The 18,718-nt window shown below is 47.8% G+C and overlaps 1 protein-coding gene across 2 annotated transcripts in view; it reads right to left on the bottom strand.

The window, feature by feature from the left end:
- Nucleotides 1–11,874: 11,874 nt before the first annotated feature.
- Nucleotides 11,875–18,718, bottom strand: part of LOC137098022 (E3 ubiquitin-protein ligase SMURF1) — a 114,736-nt gene continuing 107,892 nt past the window's right edge. For both annotated transcript variants that reach the window (XM_067473719.1, XM_067473720.1), the window contains exon 18: nucleotides 11,875–16,897. In XM_067473719.1, the coding sequence (XP_067329820.1) occupies nucleotides 16,798–16,897 (100 nt within the window). In that variant the 3' untranslated portion in view covers nucleotides 11,875–16,797. The remainder of the gene's footprint in view (nucleotides 16,898–18,718) is intronic.

Genomic DNA, 18,718 nt, shown 5'->3' with positions numbered 1-18,718 from the left:
ACCCTGGGTGTTCAGACATGCCTCCGAACCCGAAGCAGGCCAGGTGCGGCGGCTCCGCCCCTTGGCCCACCCGCAGATTGGGGAGAGGAGAGGAGAGGAGGTGGGTGGAGTGCCGGGGGATCAGGAAAGGGAGCCGGTCATGGGAAAGGGATCGAACGAGGAGAACGATTGAGCGCCGGCTCTGCTCGCGCACCCGGTGGCTGGGTGGAGCAGGAACGAGAGGGGCTAGGCGAGGCTCAAGGGCCCGGCCCCTTTGGGAAAAGGATCGCCCAGCAGCGAGGCAAGAAAGCCAAGGCTCCCCCCGGACTGCTAGGGCTGTTGTGAGCGGAGGGGGCGCTCCTCAAGTGGCAGTCGAGGGGCATTTACAGAGGCGCCTCTGCACCCCTGGCAAAAAAAAAAAAGTGTTCTGCAACCGCTCACTTCGCATAATGGACGAGCCGCCCCTGCATGTTTCCTTTGAACAAGAGAGGCAAATGAATCTTGAAGCAAATGATACTGAAAACAGGCATGCAAGGAGATCTTCAAGCACAGTGGTTCTCTATCTGTGGCTCCCCAGATGTTTTGGCCTACAACAACTCCCAGAAATCCCAGCCAGTTTACCAGCTGTTAGGATTTCTGAGAGTTGAACGCCAAAACACCTGGGGACCCATCAGTTGAGAACCACTGTTGTAGCACCTTAGGGAATGAGAGAACAAAGCCTTCATAGATGTATCTGAAGAGCAAAAGTAGTATATTAAAGCTCATGCTACGAACGTTGTTCTCCCAGTTCGTCTCTAAGGTGCGGAAAGATGCCTTTGCATACTTGCTTTCCGTATTACAGTAGAGTCCCGCTTATCCAACATAAACGGGCCGGCAGATATAAGAAAAACCTAATCAAAAGGAATTCTAAAATAATGCCAGTTATAATGGAGGGGAAATTTCCTAAAAATCAGGAAAAAAATGTGATGGGTAAGGAGTTGAAAAATAAGAAGTTAGACAAAATTGGAAATTGGATTGAACATAAAGGAGAAGAGCAGCATTAAGGAAATCTTAGGTAAATTAAATATATCATGGCTCTATTGGGTCCAACTGGACCAATGGTTCAAAAACTGGAAAGGAAAGATCTCAGCCATGTATAAATATGTGAGAGGAAGTCACAGGGAGGGAGGGAGCAAGCTTGTTCTCTGCTTCCCTGGAGACTAGGACGCGAAACAATGGCTTCAAACTACAAGAAAGGAGGTTCCATCTGAACATGAGGAAGAACTTCCTGACTGTGAGAGCCGTTCAGCAGTGGAACTCTCTGCCCCGGAGTGTGGTGGAGGCTCCTTCTTTGGAGGCTTTTAAACAGAGGCTGGATGGCCATCTGTCAGGGGTGATTTGAATGCAATATCCCTGCTTCTTGGCAGAATGGGGTTGGACTGGATGGCCCAGGAGGTCTCTTCCAAATCTAGGATTCTATGATTCTAGGGGAAAGAGAACCAATGAAATTTGAAAATATTAAAAGAACAGGCTAAAGAAGAAAATGAGCATTCAAAAGGGATAACAAGTATGATATACAAAATATTAATAAAGATTAAAGTGGTGAGAAAAGGGATACAAACAAGAGAAGTCTGCAGTGCCTTTCATGTTTATTCGTGTCTGTGTTTGGGGGTCCCTCTGTAGACTTGTCCACAGCTCCATGGTATACGTTATTTATTTATTTATTTATTTGCTTTACTTCTATACTGCCTTTCTCAGCCGAAATGGCGACTCAAGGCGGTTTACATAGTAAAGATTAACACAACAACATCAAAAAGGCAATTAAAAGCACATTATACAAAACAAAACATATCAAATCAACAACAATCATTATCATAAACGTGCGCCTCAGCAAACAAATCAGAATCAGAATCCGTAGTCATAATCCTTATACCAATTCCTATGATCAATTTTACCATCTTACTGTGTTTCATTGCACAATTAGCCAAACGCTTGTTCATAAAGCCAAGTCTTGACCTTCCTCCGGAATGCCAGCAGTGAGGGGGCCTGTCTGATGTCCACAGGTAGGGCGTTCCACAGCCGGGGGGCCACCACCAAGAAGGCCCTGTCTCTCGTCCCCGCCAACCGCGCCTGCGATGCGGGCGGGACCGAGAGCAGGGCCTCCCCAGACGATCTTAATGTCCTAGTCGGTTCATAGGTGGAGATGCGTTCGGAGAGGTAAGTGGGGCCAGAACCGTTTAGGGCTTTATAGGCTAAAGCCAGCACCTTACATTGTGCCCGGTAGCAGATTGGCAGCCAGTGGAGCTGGCGCAGCAGAGGAGTGGTGTGCTCCCTGAGTGCCGCTCCTGTTAGCAATCTGGCTGCCGAACGTTGGACCATTTGAAGCTTCCGAGCAGTCTTCAAGGGCAACCCCACGTAGAGAGCGTTGCAGTAGTCTAAGCGGGATGTAACCAGAGCGTGGACTACCGTGGCCAAGTCACACTTCCCAAGGTACGGGCGCAGCTGGCGCACGAGTTTTAACTGTGCGAATGCTCCCCTGGTCACTGCCGAAACCTGGGGTTCCAGGCTCAGCGATGAGTCCAGGATCACACCCAAGCTGCAAACCTGCGCCTTCAGGGGGAGTGTGGCCCCATCCAACACAGGCTGTAACCCTATACCCTGTTCGGCCTTGCGACTGACCAGGAGGACCTCTGTCTTGTCTGGATTCATCCAGACTGTCACAGCGGCCAAGCACCGGTTCAGGACCTGGACAGCCTCCTTAGTAGCAGGTGGAAAGGAGACTCCTGCAGAGGTGAGAGGATCTCTCTTGTCCTTTGCTGAACATAGGATTTGTTGGGTTTTCTTAGTTTATATGCTGTGTTTCCTCATCAGCTTCCCTATGCAGTCTCCCTGGACTTTTCACAGATATATCTCCCAGCAGCATTGGACACAGTCGACCACCATCTTTTGACCCACCACCTTGCTGTTGCTGGAGTCAGGGGGAGAGCTTGAAACTGGCTCCCCTCCTTCCTTCACAACCGTGGACAGCGAGTGGAGAGGGGAGGCCTGGTTTCTGAGAGGTCCCCCCTCTCTCTCTTGTGGGGTTCCTCCTCAGGGGGCCATTCTCTCCCCTCTGTTGTTTAACATCTATATGGGACCACTTGCTCAGCTGGTTCGAGGTTTTGGGCTGGAGTGTTACCAGTACACCGATGACACTCAGCTGGTGCTGAAGATGGAGGGCAGACCAGACTCTGTACCCGATTGTTTCCATCAGTGCCTCGAGGCCATGACTGGATGGCTGCGTGCCAGCAGGTTGAGGGTGAATCCAGCAAAGACGGAGATCCTATGGCTGGGTCAACCGGGCAGTGGGGACATCCATCTGCCCACCCTGGATGGCGAGGCGCTACGCCCGTCATCGTTGGTCAAGAGTCTGGGAGTCCTTTTGGACCCTCTGCTGACGATGGAGGCCCAGGTCTCCGCTGTGAGCAGAACCGCTTTCTTTCACCTGCGGCAGGCTAGACGGCTGGCCCCCTCCCTGTCCAGGGATGACCTAGCTACGGTGATCCAGGCCATGGTCATCTCAAGACTGGACTACTGTAACGCCTTCTACATTGGCCTCCCTCTGTCGGTGATCCGGAAGCTCAAGTTGGTACAAAACGCAGCTGCTCGGCTTCTTGCGGGAATTCCAATGAGATGCTACATCACACCAATCTGACAGCAGCTGCATTGGTTACCAATTGAGCACCAGATCACTTTCAAAGGGATGGTACTCACCTTGAAGGCCTTGCGTGGTCTGGGGCTGATGTACCTGAGGGACCGCCTCACCCCCTACCAACCCCAGAGATCCCTCCGTTCTGAGGACCAAGATCTATTGGAAGTCCCCAGCGTCAAGACCTTGCATCTAACAGCAACCAGACGCAGAGCCTTCACAGCAGTGGCGCCATCACTCTGGAATACTCTGCCACCTGAAGTCCGTGCCTTGCAGGACTTACCAGCTTTCCGCAGGGCATGTAAGACATACCTGTTTCGACAGGCTTTTATTTTATTTATTTATTATTTATTTATTTATTTGGTATGCTTGTATACCGCTAATATCTCAGCCTGTGCGGCGACTCATTGCAGTTTACAACATGTTAAAATATACAATTCATTTAAGCATATAAAATTAAAATTAAAAATACATACAAAAAACATACACAGTATTGGGCCACCAATACAGATCGGGACATCTCATAGTTAAAATCATCATCCAAATTCGTTATCTTGATTGCTAATCCATGGTCAGATAAAACATCACATCGAAGGTCAATTGAAGACTTGCTGAAATAACCAGGTTTTTAGTTTTTTCCTAAATGCCATTAGCGAGGTGGCTGATCTTAATTCAGTAGGGAGGGCATTCCAAAGCCGGGGGGCCACCACAGAAAAGGCCCTATCTCTCGTTCCCACGAGCCGCACCTGTGAAGCAGGTGGGATAGAGAGAAGGGCTTCTCCTGAAGATCTAAGGGTCCTGGTGGGCTGATAGGCCGAGATACGTTCGGATAGGTATGTAGGGCCAGAACCGTTTAGGGCTTTAAAGGTCAAAACCAGCACTTTGAATTGGGCTCGGTAGCTAATCGGTAGCCAGTGAAGCTGGAACAGCAGAGGAGTTGTGTGCTCCCTGCGTCCAGCCCCTGTTAATACCATGGCTGCCGCCCGTTGGACTAGTTGGAGCTTCCGGGCAGTCTTCAAAGGCAACCCCACGTAGAGAGCGTTGCAGTAATCAAGACGGGATGTAACCAGAGCATGGACTACCGTGGCCAAGTCAGACTTCCCAAGGTACGGTCGCAGTTGGCGCACGAGTCTTAACTGTGCGAATGCTCCCCTGGTCACCGCCGAAACCTGGGGCTCCAGGCTCAGCGATGAGTCCAGGATCACACCCAAACTGCGAACCTGTGTCTTCAGGGGGAGTGCGACCCCGTCTAACACAGGCTGTAACCCTATACCCTGTTCGGCCTTGCGACTGACCAAGAGCACCTCTGTCTTGTCTGGATTCAATTTCAATTTGTTCGCCCCCATCCAGACCGTCACAGCGGCCAAGCACCGGTTCAGGACTTCGACAGCCTCCTTAGTAGCAGGTGGGAAGGAGTGACAGAGTTGGACATCATCTGCGTACAGATGACATCGCACTCCGAAACTCCGGATGATCTCACCCAGCGGCTTCATGTAGATGTTAAACAACATGGGGGACAGTATTGAACCCTGAGGAACCCCACAAGACAAAGGTTGTGGGGTAGAGCAGGAGTCCCCCAGTGACACCTTCTGAGACCGACCCTCGAGGAATGACCGGAGCCACTGCAAAACAGTACCTCCGAGACCCATTCCCGCGAGGCGTCCCAGAAGGATACCGTGGTCGACGGTATCGAAGGCCGCTGAGAGGTCGAGTAGCACCAACAGGGACACACTCCCCCTGTCGAGCTCCCGACGGAGATCATCCACTAAGGCGACCAAGGCTGTCTCGGTACCATGTCCCGGCCTAAAGCCAGACTGTGCCGGATCCAGATAATCCGTGTCTACCAAGAATGCCTGGAGTTGTGAGGCCACCACACGTTCCATGACTTTGCCCAAAAAGGGAAGATTGGAAACAGGCCGATAGTTTACCAATTGAGTGGGGTCTAGCGATGGCTTCTTCAACAGCGGTTTTATCACAGCTTGCTTTAAGCTGGCTGGAAAAATGCCTTCCCGAAGGGAGGCATTAACCACCACCTTAACCCACTCGGCCAATCCCCCTCTGGCCTCCTTTAGAAGCCAGGATGGGCAGGGGTCTAGGATGCATGTGGTGGCTCTCATCCCTCCAAGCACCTTGTCCACATCCTCGGTTTGAACCAATTGAAATGAATCCATCAAAATCGGACAAGCAGATGCTCGTGTTACATCCTCAGAGACTGCCGTTAATGCGGCGTCCAGTCCAGAGCGGATCAAAGCGACTTTGTCTGCAAAGAACCGAGCAAAAGCTTCACAGCGAACAGCCGAGTCATCAGGGCACCCATCCTGAATGGTGGGTTTTAAAAGGCCTCTGACAACTCGGAACAGTTCAGCCGGACGGTTCTTTGCAGACGCAATAGTGGCCGCGAAGAAAATTTTCTTAGCGGCTCTTATTGCCGCGGCATATGACCTTAAAAAGGCCACAAACCGTGTTCGGTTTGACTCGCTCGGATCCGAACGCCACACGCTCTCTAGTTCCCTCTTCTTTCGCTTCAGCACCGCCAGCTCCTCAGTAAACCAAGGGGCCGGTTTAGATCGGCTACTTGAGAGGGGACGTTCTGGAGCGATCGTGTCTATTGCCCTGGTCATCTCCCCATTCCAGAGAGCGACCAGGGCATCAACAGGATCACCAACCGCGGTGGCGGGAAAATCCCCAAGAGCCATCAGGAATCCTTCCGGATCCATAAGCCTCCTGGGGCGGACCAATTTAATAGGTCCTCCACCTCTGCGGAGGTTAAGGGGCGCAGTAAGTCTAAAGCTGACCAGGAAGTGGTCGGTCCATGGCAACGGAGAGATGGATAACTCCTCAACACCGCCACCTTCCTCCCATCCCTGACAGAAAACCAAGTCCAATGTATGTCCAGCACTGTGGGTGGGGCCAGATACTTGTTGGGACAGCCCCAAGGTCGCCATGGTAGACATGAAGTCCTGAGCCGCTCCCGTTAGGGCAGCCTCAGCATGGACATTGAAGTCCCCCAGCACAAGCAGCCGCTGGGACTCCAATGCCAGGTCCGAGACTACCCCCGCTAGCTCAGGTAGGGAGACTGTAGTGCAGCGAGGTGGACGGTACACTAACAGAATCCCTAATCTGTCCCGGTCACCCACCCTCAGGTGGACGCATTCAAAATTTGTTGACTGCGGGATGGGGGTCCTGGTCAGGGGAATAGAATCTCTATAGACTACTGCAACCCCGCCTCCCCGCCCTCCGGATCTCGGTTGATGCTGCACAGAGAACCCGGGTGGACAAAGCTGGGTCAGATTTACACCTCCAGCTTCGTCCAGCCAGGTTTCCGTGATGCACGCCAGATCTGCCCGCTCATCCAAGATTAAATCCTGGATGACAGTTGTTTTGCCGTTGACAGATCTGGCGTTCAACAGCACCACTTTCAATCCCGAGGGACCGCCATCCTGGTTACACCTGCTTACCGTATCAGGAGACCGATTTGGGATTACTAAAGTTGTTCCACGGTCCCTAGGCCGAATTAAAGGTCTCCTTTTCCCGTATCTCCCCTTCCCCACCACGACTTCTATGGGGGCTCCTCGGTTAACGGAAGCCTCTCCCTCCTCCATGACGCATTTGGTGCTTATACTAATAAACCAGGGATCGTTATGGTTTACATACGATGTTATAATTGCATTTTGCCATAGCTTATCCTTCCAGGTGTACTTCAGTCCCGTTAAGCTATATTCAAGGTCCCTCGCACTATTCCATTTATCCTTACCCACATATAAAATTAGCAACCAAGTCAGCAGCTGCCAAGGAGCAGATGGAAACATGGGTGGTAGAAGTTACACACAGTTAGAGCAGGGATTTTAATGTTTGATAGTGTTGTTTTTAAATTGTTTTAAACTGCTTTTAATTTTTTTTAGATTTTAACTATTCTTGTAAGCCGCTCCGAGCCCCAGGGGAGTGGCGGCATAGAAGCTTAAATAATAAATAAATAAATAAATAAAAACCCAAATTTTCCTAGTTTCCAACAACCTCTGAGGATGCCTGCCACATATGCAGGTGAAATGTCAGGAGAGAATGCTTCTAGAGCATGGCCATACAGCCCAAAAAACCTACAACAACCTAAAGATTCCAGCCATGAAAGCCTTCGACAATACATAAGCTTTGGATAAGACAGAATGTCAGATAAGCGAGAATCTACTGTATTTGCTTCGAGATGTGTTTAAGCATCATATTATATATGTATATATGTAAACAGCTTGTTACAACAATCATCCTCTTTGTTTGTAAATTCCGGCACTGAATGTTTTCCACTTTTGTTCTGGAAACCACCCTTGGGGAGATAGGGCGGGTTGCAAATAAAGTGTATTGAAAAAATTGCTAACAGCAAGTCCCCACAATTCTCTAGTCTCAGGAGCAAGATGTAAAGCTTTATTTTTACAAAAAAGGGGAGAAAGATGTATGGAGATTCCCACAATTTAAAGCAGGCTTTCAAACGCCTATGCAGATGACTGCTTTGCAAATATATCCACAGATGCAAGAATACTCATCGGTTTACCTGGACATGCACACTTTTGCTGCCGCATCAATGGAAGGCAATTTTTCCCAATGGACACAGAGGTTATGTTGAGAGACCTTGCATTCTGTCTCTTTGTTGTTGTTGTTCATTCGTTCAGTCGTTTCCGACTCTTCGTGACCTCATGGACCAGCCCACGCCAGAGCTCCCTGTCGGCCGTTACCACCCCCAGCTCCCTCAAGGTCAGTCCAGTCACTTCAAGGATGCCATCCATCCATCTTGCCCTTGGTCGGCCCCTCTTCCTTTTGCCTTCCACTTTCCCCAGCATAATAGTCTTCTCCAGGCTTTCCTGTCTCCTCATGATGGGGCCAAAGTACTTCAACTTTGTCTCTAGTATCTTTCCCTCCAGTGAGCAGTCGGGCTTTATTTCCTGGAGGATGGACTGGTTGGATCTTCTCGCAGTCCAAGGCACTCTCAGAACTTTCCTCCAACACCACAGCTCAAAAGCATCGATCTTCCTTCGCTCAGCCTTCCCTAAGGTCCAGCTCTCACATCCGTAGGTTACTACAGGGAATACCATGGCTTTGACTAGGCAATGGATCTTTGTTGCCAGTGTGATGTCTCTGCTCTTTACTATTTTATCGAGAGTGGACCTTGCTCTCCTCCCAAGAAGTAAGCGTCCTCTGATTTCCTGGCTAGTCTGCATCTGCAGTAATCTTTGCGCCTAGAAATACAAAGTCTGTCACGGCCTCCACGGTTTCTCCCTCTATTTTCCAGTTGTCAATCATTCTTGTTGCCATAATCTTGGTTTTTTTGACGTTTAGCTGCAACCCGGCTTTTGCGCTTTCTTCTTTCACCTTGATTAGAAGGCTCCTCAGCTCCTCCTCGCTTTCGGCCATCAGAGTGGTGTCATCTGCATATCTGAGGTTGTGAATGTTTCTTCCAGCAATTTTCACCCCAGCTTTGCATTCATCCAGCCCCGCACATCCTCGCATGATGTGTTCTGCATACAAGTTGAAAAGGTTGGGTGAGAGGATGCAGCCTTGCCGTACGCCTTTCCCAATCTCGAACCAGTCTGTTGTTCCGTGGTCAGTTCTTACTGTTGCTACTTGGTCCTTGTACAGATTCCTCAAGGACCAAGTAGCAACAGTAAGAACTGACCACGGAACAACAGACTGGTTCTGTCTCTTTAGTAAACATTTTATTGTATTTATTCTGTGTGGTACTGTTATTTCTTTGAATTCAACAAAGGTCTTAAATGGTATGCATAATGTACTTTCCTGTAGTTAAAATACAAGGGATATCCGGAAAGTAAGGTGACATTTATTTTTAATACAAAGAATTCTAATCTTCTAGTAAAACTTGCATGGGTTGTAGCATAGGTATTACATTATTTTCCCACATAATCGCCATTAAATTGCATACATTTTGTCATCCGTGGGACGGGTTTTTGATGCCTGTCATATAAGTTTCCCTCTGCCTTTTTCAGCCAGTTTGCCACTTCGATTTTCACCTCATCGTCAGAAAAGTGTTTTCCATCCCTTCCATTTATTGAACAGATTATAGTCCCTGGGTCCTCACGATTGGGGCTATGAGAGGGGTGGCTTCAAACATCCCAGCCAAACGAAGTCAACCACTCTTGTGTTGCATGAGCAGTGTGAGTACACGCATTGTCATGAAGGAGACAGACTCCCGCCATCAGCATCCCACGAGGTTTGTTTTGGATAGCTCTGCAAAGTCTCTTCATGGTTTCACAATATATTCCATACCCAATTTGTCACATGCTGTCTTCATATTACGTCCTCTCCATAAACTGAAATTACTTTGCGGTTAATTGCAGCGGCATTCGTGCACTTAGCATTTAGGTAGTGTACTACAGAGCAAACTTCACACTTGGAGGGAAATAGACTAATGACGCTCATCTCTAACTTTCACTGCAACACCAGTTGATGAGCTACTGACGACTGACACTGCTCATTTGCTTCTACTGGCTTCCCGCTACAAGGCAGTGAGAGACCAACTTCCTTTGAGAAACTTCCCCACAAGAGCTTGTTACCTTACTTTCTGGATATCCCTCATACAGCCCGAACTTTGCACTTGGAGGGAAACGGAATGAGGATGCTCATCTCTAACCTTCACCACAACTCCAGTTGATGAGCTACTGACGACTGGCACTGCTCATTCAGTTCCACTAGCTTCCCACTACAAGGCAGTAAGAAACCAACTTCCCCTGAGAAAATTCCCCATAAGAGCTTGTTACCCTACTTTCTGGGTATCCCTCATACAGCGCGAACTTTGCACTTGGAGAGAAACAGAATGAGGATGCTCATCTCTAACCTTCACCACAATGCCAGTTGATGAGCTACTGACGACTGACACTGCTCATTTGCTTCTACTGGCTTCCCGCTACAAGGCGGTAAGAAACCAACTTCCCCTAAGAAAATTCCCCATAAGAGCTTGTTACCTTAGTTTCTGGATATCCCTCATACAGCCTGAACTTTGCACTTGGAGAGAAACGGAATGAGGATGCTCATCTACAACCTTCACCACAACGCCAGTTGATGAGCTACTGACGACTGGCACTGCTCATTTGTTTCTACTGGCTTCCCGCTACAAGGCGGTAAGAAACCAACTTCCCCTAAGAAAATTCCCCATAAGAGCTTGTTACCTTAGTTTCTGCATATCCCTCATACAGCCTGAACTTTGCACTTGGAGGGAAACGGAATGAGGATGCTCATCTCTAACCTTCACCACAACGCCAGTCGATGAACTACCGACGACTGGCACTGCTCATTCGTTTCTGTTGGCTTCCTGCTACATAGCAGTGAAACCAATTTCCCCTGAGATAATTCCCCACGAGAGCAACGGGCTTTGTAACCTTACTTTCCATATTACCCTTGTATGTTAATGAAAATCAAGGTCTTCAGCTTCTGGTGTCTCCATTAAAAGGTTCAGGCCAACAGTGATAGGAAAGTGATGGAGATCCTGGATGGCTATTGCTATTCTGATGGATAGACTTTAAGATCTGGTATGAAGACTTTCCCTTCGCATAACAGTTACCAAAAACACCTCAGTGAGATGTGAATGCATTTTTTTCTGTTTCTTGGCACAGGGTTGGATTGGGTGGCCCACAATAATAATACAACACTTTATTTGTGCCCCGCTACCATCTCCCCAAAGGACTCGGTGCGGCTTACATGAGGCCAAGCCCAAACAATACAGGCAATAATCACAACAATACAAGCAATTAAAATAAAGACATAAACAAATAACATTATCAATAAGACAACATACAATTAAAAACTGTGGGAAGGCTAAATATAAAATTAAAATTGGAAATAGTGCTGAGGCATGGACGAAAAGGTGATAGTGGCGTTTGTGGAAAGACATACAAGCAGATCTAAAAATGTAAAGTGCTTTGGAGGGACAAAGTGCTATGGGATCATTATTCCGGGAAGGCACACTGGAACAACCACGTCTTCAAGTTCCTCCTGAAGACTGCCAGGGTTGGGGCCTGCCTGATGTCCTTAGGGAGTGAGTTTCAGAGTCGAGGGGCCACCACCGAAAAGGCCCTCTCTCTCGTCCCCACCAATCGCGCCTGCGATGCTGGCGGGATCGAGAGCAGGGCCTCTCCAGATGAACGAAGAGTTCGTGTGGGTTCGTATACAGAGATGTGGTCTCTTCCAACTCTATGATTCTATGAACCCAACCCATGAAAGAGGAGGCAAACTTTAAAGTTGTGAGAGTTTATTGCATATGTAACAAAAATGAACATGACCTCCTGGGCCCAGCCTACTATACAATCACTGTTTTTATTCCAGCTGGCTCCATAACCACGTTAAATAGAACTAGTATTTTCTTTAAATACTTTGATTTAGACATAAAATGGAAAACATTAGTGTACAACTGTTTCCCCTCCCCACGAAACAAAATCCGCCATAAAAATGGAGAGAAGAGTAACAAGGGTAGCAGCAATACTTAAAAACAAGACATTACAAAATAATAAGTTAAAAAATACATTATAAAGTGGTTGAGGAACAAAAAAAAATCTTTTTTTTTAAAACAAAGTAAAAACAAATTACATACTGCATTTTTTTTTTCTGGAAAACTGTCTGTGCTCTACAGTGTAGAATACTGGGTACCGGAGCCACGGAGAGGATGGGAAGGGAAAGCCGGCTCTGGAGGATCGCGGCGGTTTTACAGACCGGACTCAATGCTGAGCAAGCGCTGTCCTTCACTGAAAACAAGAAGTTGGTCCACAATGTTCCCGTCTGACGTAGAACGACGCGTCCTTTCCCAATTTTAAACACAAGAGGAGTGGTGATTTCCTACATCCCTGAGTGCATGGATGCTGGATGATGCATTTCAGGGCAAGTAAACAAAGACTCGGGAAGATCTGCATCACTGGACCAGTTGATAAGCTCTGCTCTTACCAGAGGGACCAAAAGCCGCTGGAGGTGGCCTTCAAAACCACCAACGGGCTGAAGCAACAGAACGCACACATACCTTTCCAATTCCTCTGTGTCCCCATTGCAACTAGTTTCCCAAGTAAACAAAGACTTGGGAAGATCTGCATCGCTGGACCAGTTGATAAGCTCTGCTCTTACCAGAGGGACCAAAAGCCATTGGAGGTGGCCTTCAAAACCACCAACAGGCTGAAGCAACAGAACACACACATACCCTTCCAATTCCTCTGTGTCCCCATTGCAACTAGTTTCCCGAGTAAACAAAGACTTGGGAAGATCTGCATCACTGGACCAGTTGATAAGCTCTGCTCTTACCAGAGGGACCAAAAGCCATTGGAGGTGGCCTTCAAAACCACCAACGGGCTGAAGCAACAGAACGCACACATACCCTTCCAATTCCTCTGTGTCCCCATTGCAACTAGTTTCCCGAGTAAACAAAGACTTGGGAAGATCTGCATCGCTGGACCAGTTGATAAGCTCTGCTCTTACCAGAGGGACCAAAAGCCATTGGAGGTGGCCTTCAAAACCACCAACAGGCTGAAGCAACAGAACGCACACATACCCTTCCAATTCCTCTGTGTCCCCATTGCAACTAGTTTCCCATCTAGATGCAAGATACAGCCACAAAGGGCAGGGTGCTTCCGATACCCTTCAGTACATCAATCTGCCTTAACGGGAGGTTTCCACTCGCCTGCTACCAACCTGCTCCAGTTGGTTTTCATCAACCAAGAGGTGAAAGGCAAGACTATATATCAAGCCTTTGAAAGTTTAGCTGCTAAAAAGCCCTCAGCATATGTGCAAGTTAAAGCTTCGCAGACCACAGCCTGCAAGAAAGATCTCATTTTCCCACTCAGTTCTCTAGCTTCCTTGTTGGGGGAAAGGAGAGGTGGAATGCTCTGCCTGAGAGGGAGCAAGACGTCTACGGCACGCTCGTCCTCAAAGATACAAAACAACAGAAAACCAACCCTGTTGTGCCTTGCTTGGTTCCTCTGCCAATCCCAGCCTGAGCCTCCCTCAAAATGCAGTGTCCAGAGTCACCGCGCACTTGGCTCTTGGTCAGTGGGACCAGTGGGACAAAAGATTCAGGACACACAAATGGGAAACCCAAAGCAGATTTTGGAGACACGCTCCTCACATCTTCCTCGTTATGGCCACAGAGGAAGCTATCGACACTATGTGAATATCAACACAGCCAGGATTCTCCTGCTACCTTTGGAGTGGGACTGCCTTTCCTGAAGTGTGTTGCTTTCCTCATTTCGCTTGTCCTCTGCTTCTATTGTTTCCTGGTGCAACGTGCACTTTAGGTGCAGAAATGGGTAAGGCCACAAATAACCTCCCGGCATGTGGCCAACTGCACCCTCTTCGTGGGTAAAGACACAAACAACCTCCCGGCATATGGCCAACTGCATCCTCTCCATATTTGAGGAACATCTTTCTCATGAGCCTGTAAGGAACAGACTCTGCAAATCTTTCTTCCGCTTTAATCTTCGAAATCACTTTGCACATTTAAATTCAAGCGACGGAGTAAACCACAAAGTTCACCACCTCCTATGTATGGACAACCCCTCATCTCCAGAGGATGGCAAAGATGCCTGGCTTAGCCTATTAATTCTAAATCCTCCAAACTCCCTTGACACTTTGCAACCTTCCCAAAGAACTCACAGTGCAGTTAACTGGTCCCTTAAGCGCGACTGCGTTCCCAAGTCAATTCCACGTTATGCCTCGGCTCACCATTTAAATAATCCCCCAACCAGCCCTTTAGCCACATGGTGTAAATATCACAACATCGTAAGATTTCCTTTTTTCCAACGCCGCCCTCCCATTTCCATCGCCAAAACCACAAATGTTACGGTCAGTGGAACAAACAGAAAAGAGAGAGACTTTAGGGTTTCTCACAAGTCACTAACTTGAATTTGTCCTACCACAGTTTGAAGTTATTATCAATTGAAAAATTGACAAGAGAAGCATCTTTGTAGATGAATAGCTTTTCTCGCCCAAAGCATCATCTCTCCAACTGCATCTCTGCATTTAGATCAGGAGGGAGAAGGCTTTTTGGCCCAAGTTTGCCAAGTCAGATTTGATGCTTAGCCAGACTTTCTGCCAAGCAATGATGTATTGTTAAAAATACTACCTTGCTGCTTCTAGTGTAAAGTAAAGGAAAACAAATGTGTTTGATGAAATGTAACCTGAGCGCTCTTACAGGAAGTCATGGGAAGCCGCTCACTTAATAACAACCTTGCACAATAGCTTCAGATATACGCTGGAGGGAAGGAAAAAGAGCAAGAGAGGCTGAATGCAGGACTTTGGATTGCTCACGAGCCAAAAGTTAAAATCACTATGTTAGACTTTTATGCACTATATATCCCAGACATAATAGCATAACCCTCTTTGAACAGAGCCGTTCTCCAGTCCTGATGGAACTGGGATTTCAAATCAAAGTATGCATCTGAGAAAACAGGAAAAAATCTTAGACTGCTCAGACCTTGGGTCACAAATGTCCCCTTGCTGCATTCTCTGACATATCCCAGTCATAATAGCACAGCCAAACATTATACAAAGCATTTGAACAGAGCTGTTCTCCAGTCCTGATGGAAGTAGGACTTCCATATTCCAAGTCAACGAATGCATGTGAGAAAACAAAGTCGGAGGAAAGGACTCTTTCAGACTGCTCAGGGCACGAATGCCCCCTTGCTGCATTCTCTGACGTATCCCAGTCGTAACAGCACAACCAAACATTATACAAAGCATTTGAATAGAGCTGTTCTCCAGTCCTGATGGAAGTAGCACTTCCACTATTCCAAGTCAACGAATGCATCTGAGAAAACCAAGTCAGAGGAAAGGACTCTTTCAGACTGCTCAGGCTACGAATGCTCGCTTGCTTCATTCTCTGACGTATCCCAGTCATAATAACATGACCAAACATTATGAAAAGCCTTTAAACAGAGCCGTTCTCCACTCCTGATGGAAGTAGGACTTCCATATTCCAAGTCAATGAATGCATCTGAGAAAACAAAGTCAGAGGAAAGGACTCTTTCAGACTGCTCAGGCTACGAATGCTCCATTGCTTCATTCTCTGACGTATCCCAGTCATAATAACATAACCAAACGTTATGAAAGACCTTTGAACAGAGCCATTTTCCACTCCAGGACTTCCACTCTTCCAAGTCAATGAATGCATCTGAGAAAACAGCGTTGGGGAAAAGGAATCTTTCAGATTGCTCAGACCCTGGGCCACAAATGCCTCTCTTGCTGCATTCTCCGACGTATCCCAGTCATAATAGCATAACCAAACATTATAAAAAGCCTTTCTCCAGCCCTGATGGAAGTAGGACTTCCACTCTTCCAAGTCAACGAACGCATCTGAGTAAACAGTGTCGAGGGAAAGGAATCCTTCAGACTGCTCAGACCTTGGGCCACGAATGCCCCTCTTGCTGCGTTCTCCGACATATCCCAGTCATAACAGCGTAACCAAACAAGTCTGCCTCATTTTTAAAAAGCCTCCACATCTAAAATGGCTTGGATTTCATCCTTTTCTCCTCTTCTAAAGAGCCAAGCCGCTGCGTTCACACAAGGAAGAATCCTTCGTCGTGCGCGCCTACGGATCCGTTCTCTGCTATCCATTTTCTAAAGTGAATTCTGAAATGTGCAACTGGGAAGATCCCTGGGCCAGTCTTCCTTTTCCCGTCGCGTCTGGAGTCTACAAGGGCTCAGGACCGCCTTAAGACAAAAACACCCATATACACCTACCAGTCAACAGATCCTCAGCAAACCAATCTCAAGATACTCAACTACAATTTTGATACTCCTATAAAAAAAGACCACAGGTCATTGACCTTATCACAATATGTGTTACGAGTCTAGCAGAATATCTTGGGTAACCAAAACCAAATGCTGAACCTGACTGCCTTTACTGTCGTGGGAAATGGAAGGGGAAGGGAAGGGATGGGGGGAAAGGCAGGAATCGCCGTAACAAAAGGGAGAAAAATATATGGTCGGGAACCACCAACAAAAGCCCCCCCTCCCCACAACTCCGCCACAGGAGGGGGAAACGGCCACGGGGCCCCCTCCCCAAGTTGTTGAGCGTGTCTCAATGCTTTGGACAAAAAAGAAGTTCACAGCAAGCTTCTTCTTACAGCTTTTGATTTGGTGGTCCATGAGCTAGAATCTTGTTTCCTTTGGTTGCCCATTCACTCCACTGCAAACCCACAGGTCTCTTCCACAGCCGTCAGGAGCTTCTCGTAAAGCTTCTCATAGGTTTCGTAAGGCGGAATGTCAATTCGGTTAAAGCTGCGGAAAGGAGGAAAGAAACCAGGTGAGTTTGCCACCACCTCGGGTCACAACGCTTAAAACACTTTACCTCCTACAAAATTATATAAGGGAATTTATTTATTTAAAACATTGATTTCCGCCCTTCTCACCTTGAAGGGGATTCAGGGCGGAGCACAGCATATACACGGCAAACACTCAATGCCAGGACACAAATTCTTACAGACAGACATAAACATGAAAAACATTTATCAAAATAGTAAAATACAGCATTTAAAACCGTCCTAGTCATCCTCGTCAAATCTAATTGGCTTGGTAATTTTCCTATTGATGCTTTATTGCCCTGTCCCAAAAGCTTGGTCCCACAGCCACATTTTGACCATCCTTCTAAGACACAGGAGGGAGGGGGCTGGCCTGATCTCACCAGGAAGGGAGTTCCATAGCCGGGGAGCAATCACCGAGAAGGCCCTGTCTCTTCCCCACCAATCGTGCCTGTGACAATGGTGGGACGGAAAGCAGGGCCTCCCCGGAGGATCTTAATCTCCACGATGGTTCATAGGTGGAGATGCGTTCGGACAGGTAATTTGGGCCGGGGCCATTTAGGGCTTTATAGGCCAAAGCCTGCACTTTGAATTGTGCCCGGTAGCAAACTGGCAGCCAGTGGAGCTGGCTTGACATTTGAGAGTTGTATGCTCCCTGTATACCGTCCCAGTTATTAACCTGGCTGCCTCTCGTTGGACTATTTGAAGCTTCCGAGCAGTCTTCAAAGGCAACCCCACGAAGAGTGCATTGCAGTAGTCTATCCTAGATGTAATGAGAGTGTGGACCACCGTGGCCAAGTCTGACTTCCCAAGGTATGGGCGCAGCTAGCGCACAAGTTTTAATTGTGCGAACGCTCCCCTGGCCACCGCTGCAACCTGGGATTCCAGGCTCAGTGATGAGTCCAGGAGAATTCCCAAGCTGCGAACCTGGGCCTTCAAGGGGAGTGTAACCCCATCCAGCACAGGTTGTGACGCTATGCCCTGTTCGGCCTTGCGACTGACCAGGAGGCCCTCTGTCTTGTCTGGATTCAACTTCAATTTGCTCGCCCTCATCCAGACCATCACAGTGGCCAGGAACCGGCCCAGGACTTGGACAGCCTCCAATTTATTCAAAAAGGAAATATCATTATCTAGTCAAAAGCTTTAGAGCAGGCATGGTCAAACTGTGGCCCTCCAGGTGTATTGGACTTCAACTCCCACAATTCCTAACAGCCGATAGGCTGTTAGGAATTGTGGGAGTTGAAGTCCAATACACCTGGAGGGCCACAGTTTGACCATGCCTGCTTTAGGTTTGGGCAGGCCTACTCATACTGAGGCCTACTAACACACTGAGGTCCTTCTCCCACAGAGACCTCTCACAGACTGAGGCTAGTAAGCTACAGGCACACCTGCTTCTATTGAGGAGCATTGTTGAGTGAGTGTGGGCTTATTAATAAAAGACCCTCCTCATAAATGTACAGCAGAGTAACTTATTAGCAGAGGTGTGACCCATCACCAGTAGCCAAAAGTGATACGAGAAAAGAACAAAAAGACACAGATCGATGTAATCTTTTCCATGGAAGGCTTTTCTTTATAGTCAAATAATATGGTTGCACTATTTACAAGAACAGGGTTCCCATAACACAAATAAAGTTTTTTATGCTTCCTTCTTTGCTTCCATGCCGGGCTTCTTTCTCATGAGGGTAAACTACTTCACTGTCACAGAGCCTCCTCTCACAATGACGTTACACAGGAACTTCACACTAGCTTTTTATACACAGCAGCCTTCACACACAATGGCCTTCAATCTGGGACTTCTCTC

Source organism: Anolis sagrei, chromosome X (genome assembly GCF_037176765.1).
Source record: "Anolis sagrei isolate rAnoSag1 chromosome X, rAnoSag1.mat, whole genome shotgun sequence".
NCBI lineage: Eukaryota > Metazoa > Chordata > Lepidosauria > Squamata > Dactyloidae > Anolis > Anolis sagrei.
Note: the sequence above shows the minus strand (reverse complement) of the source record. Positions and strands in the feature narration are given on the sequence as shown.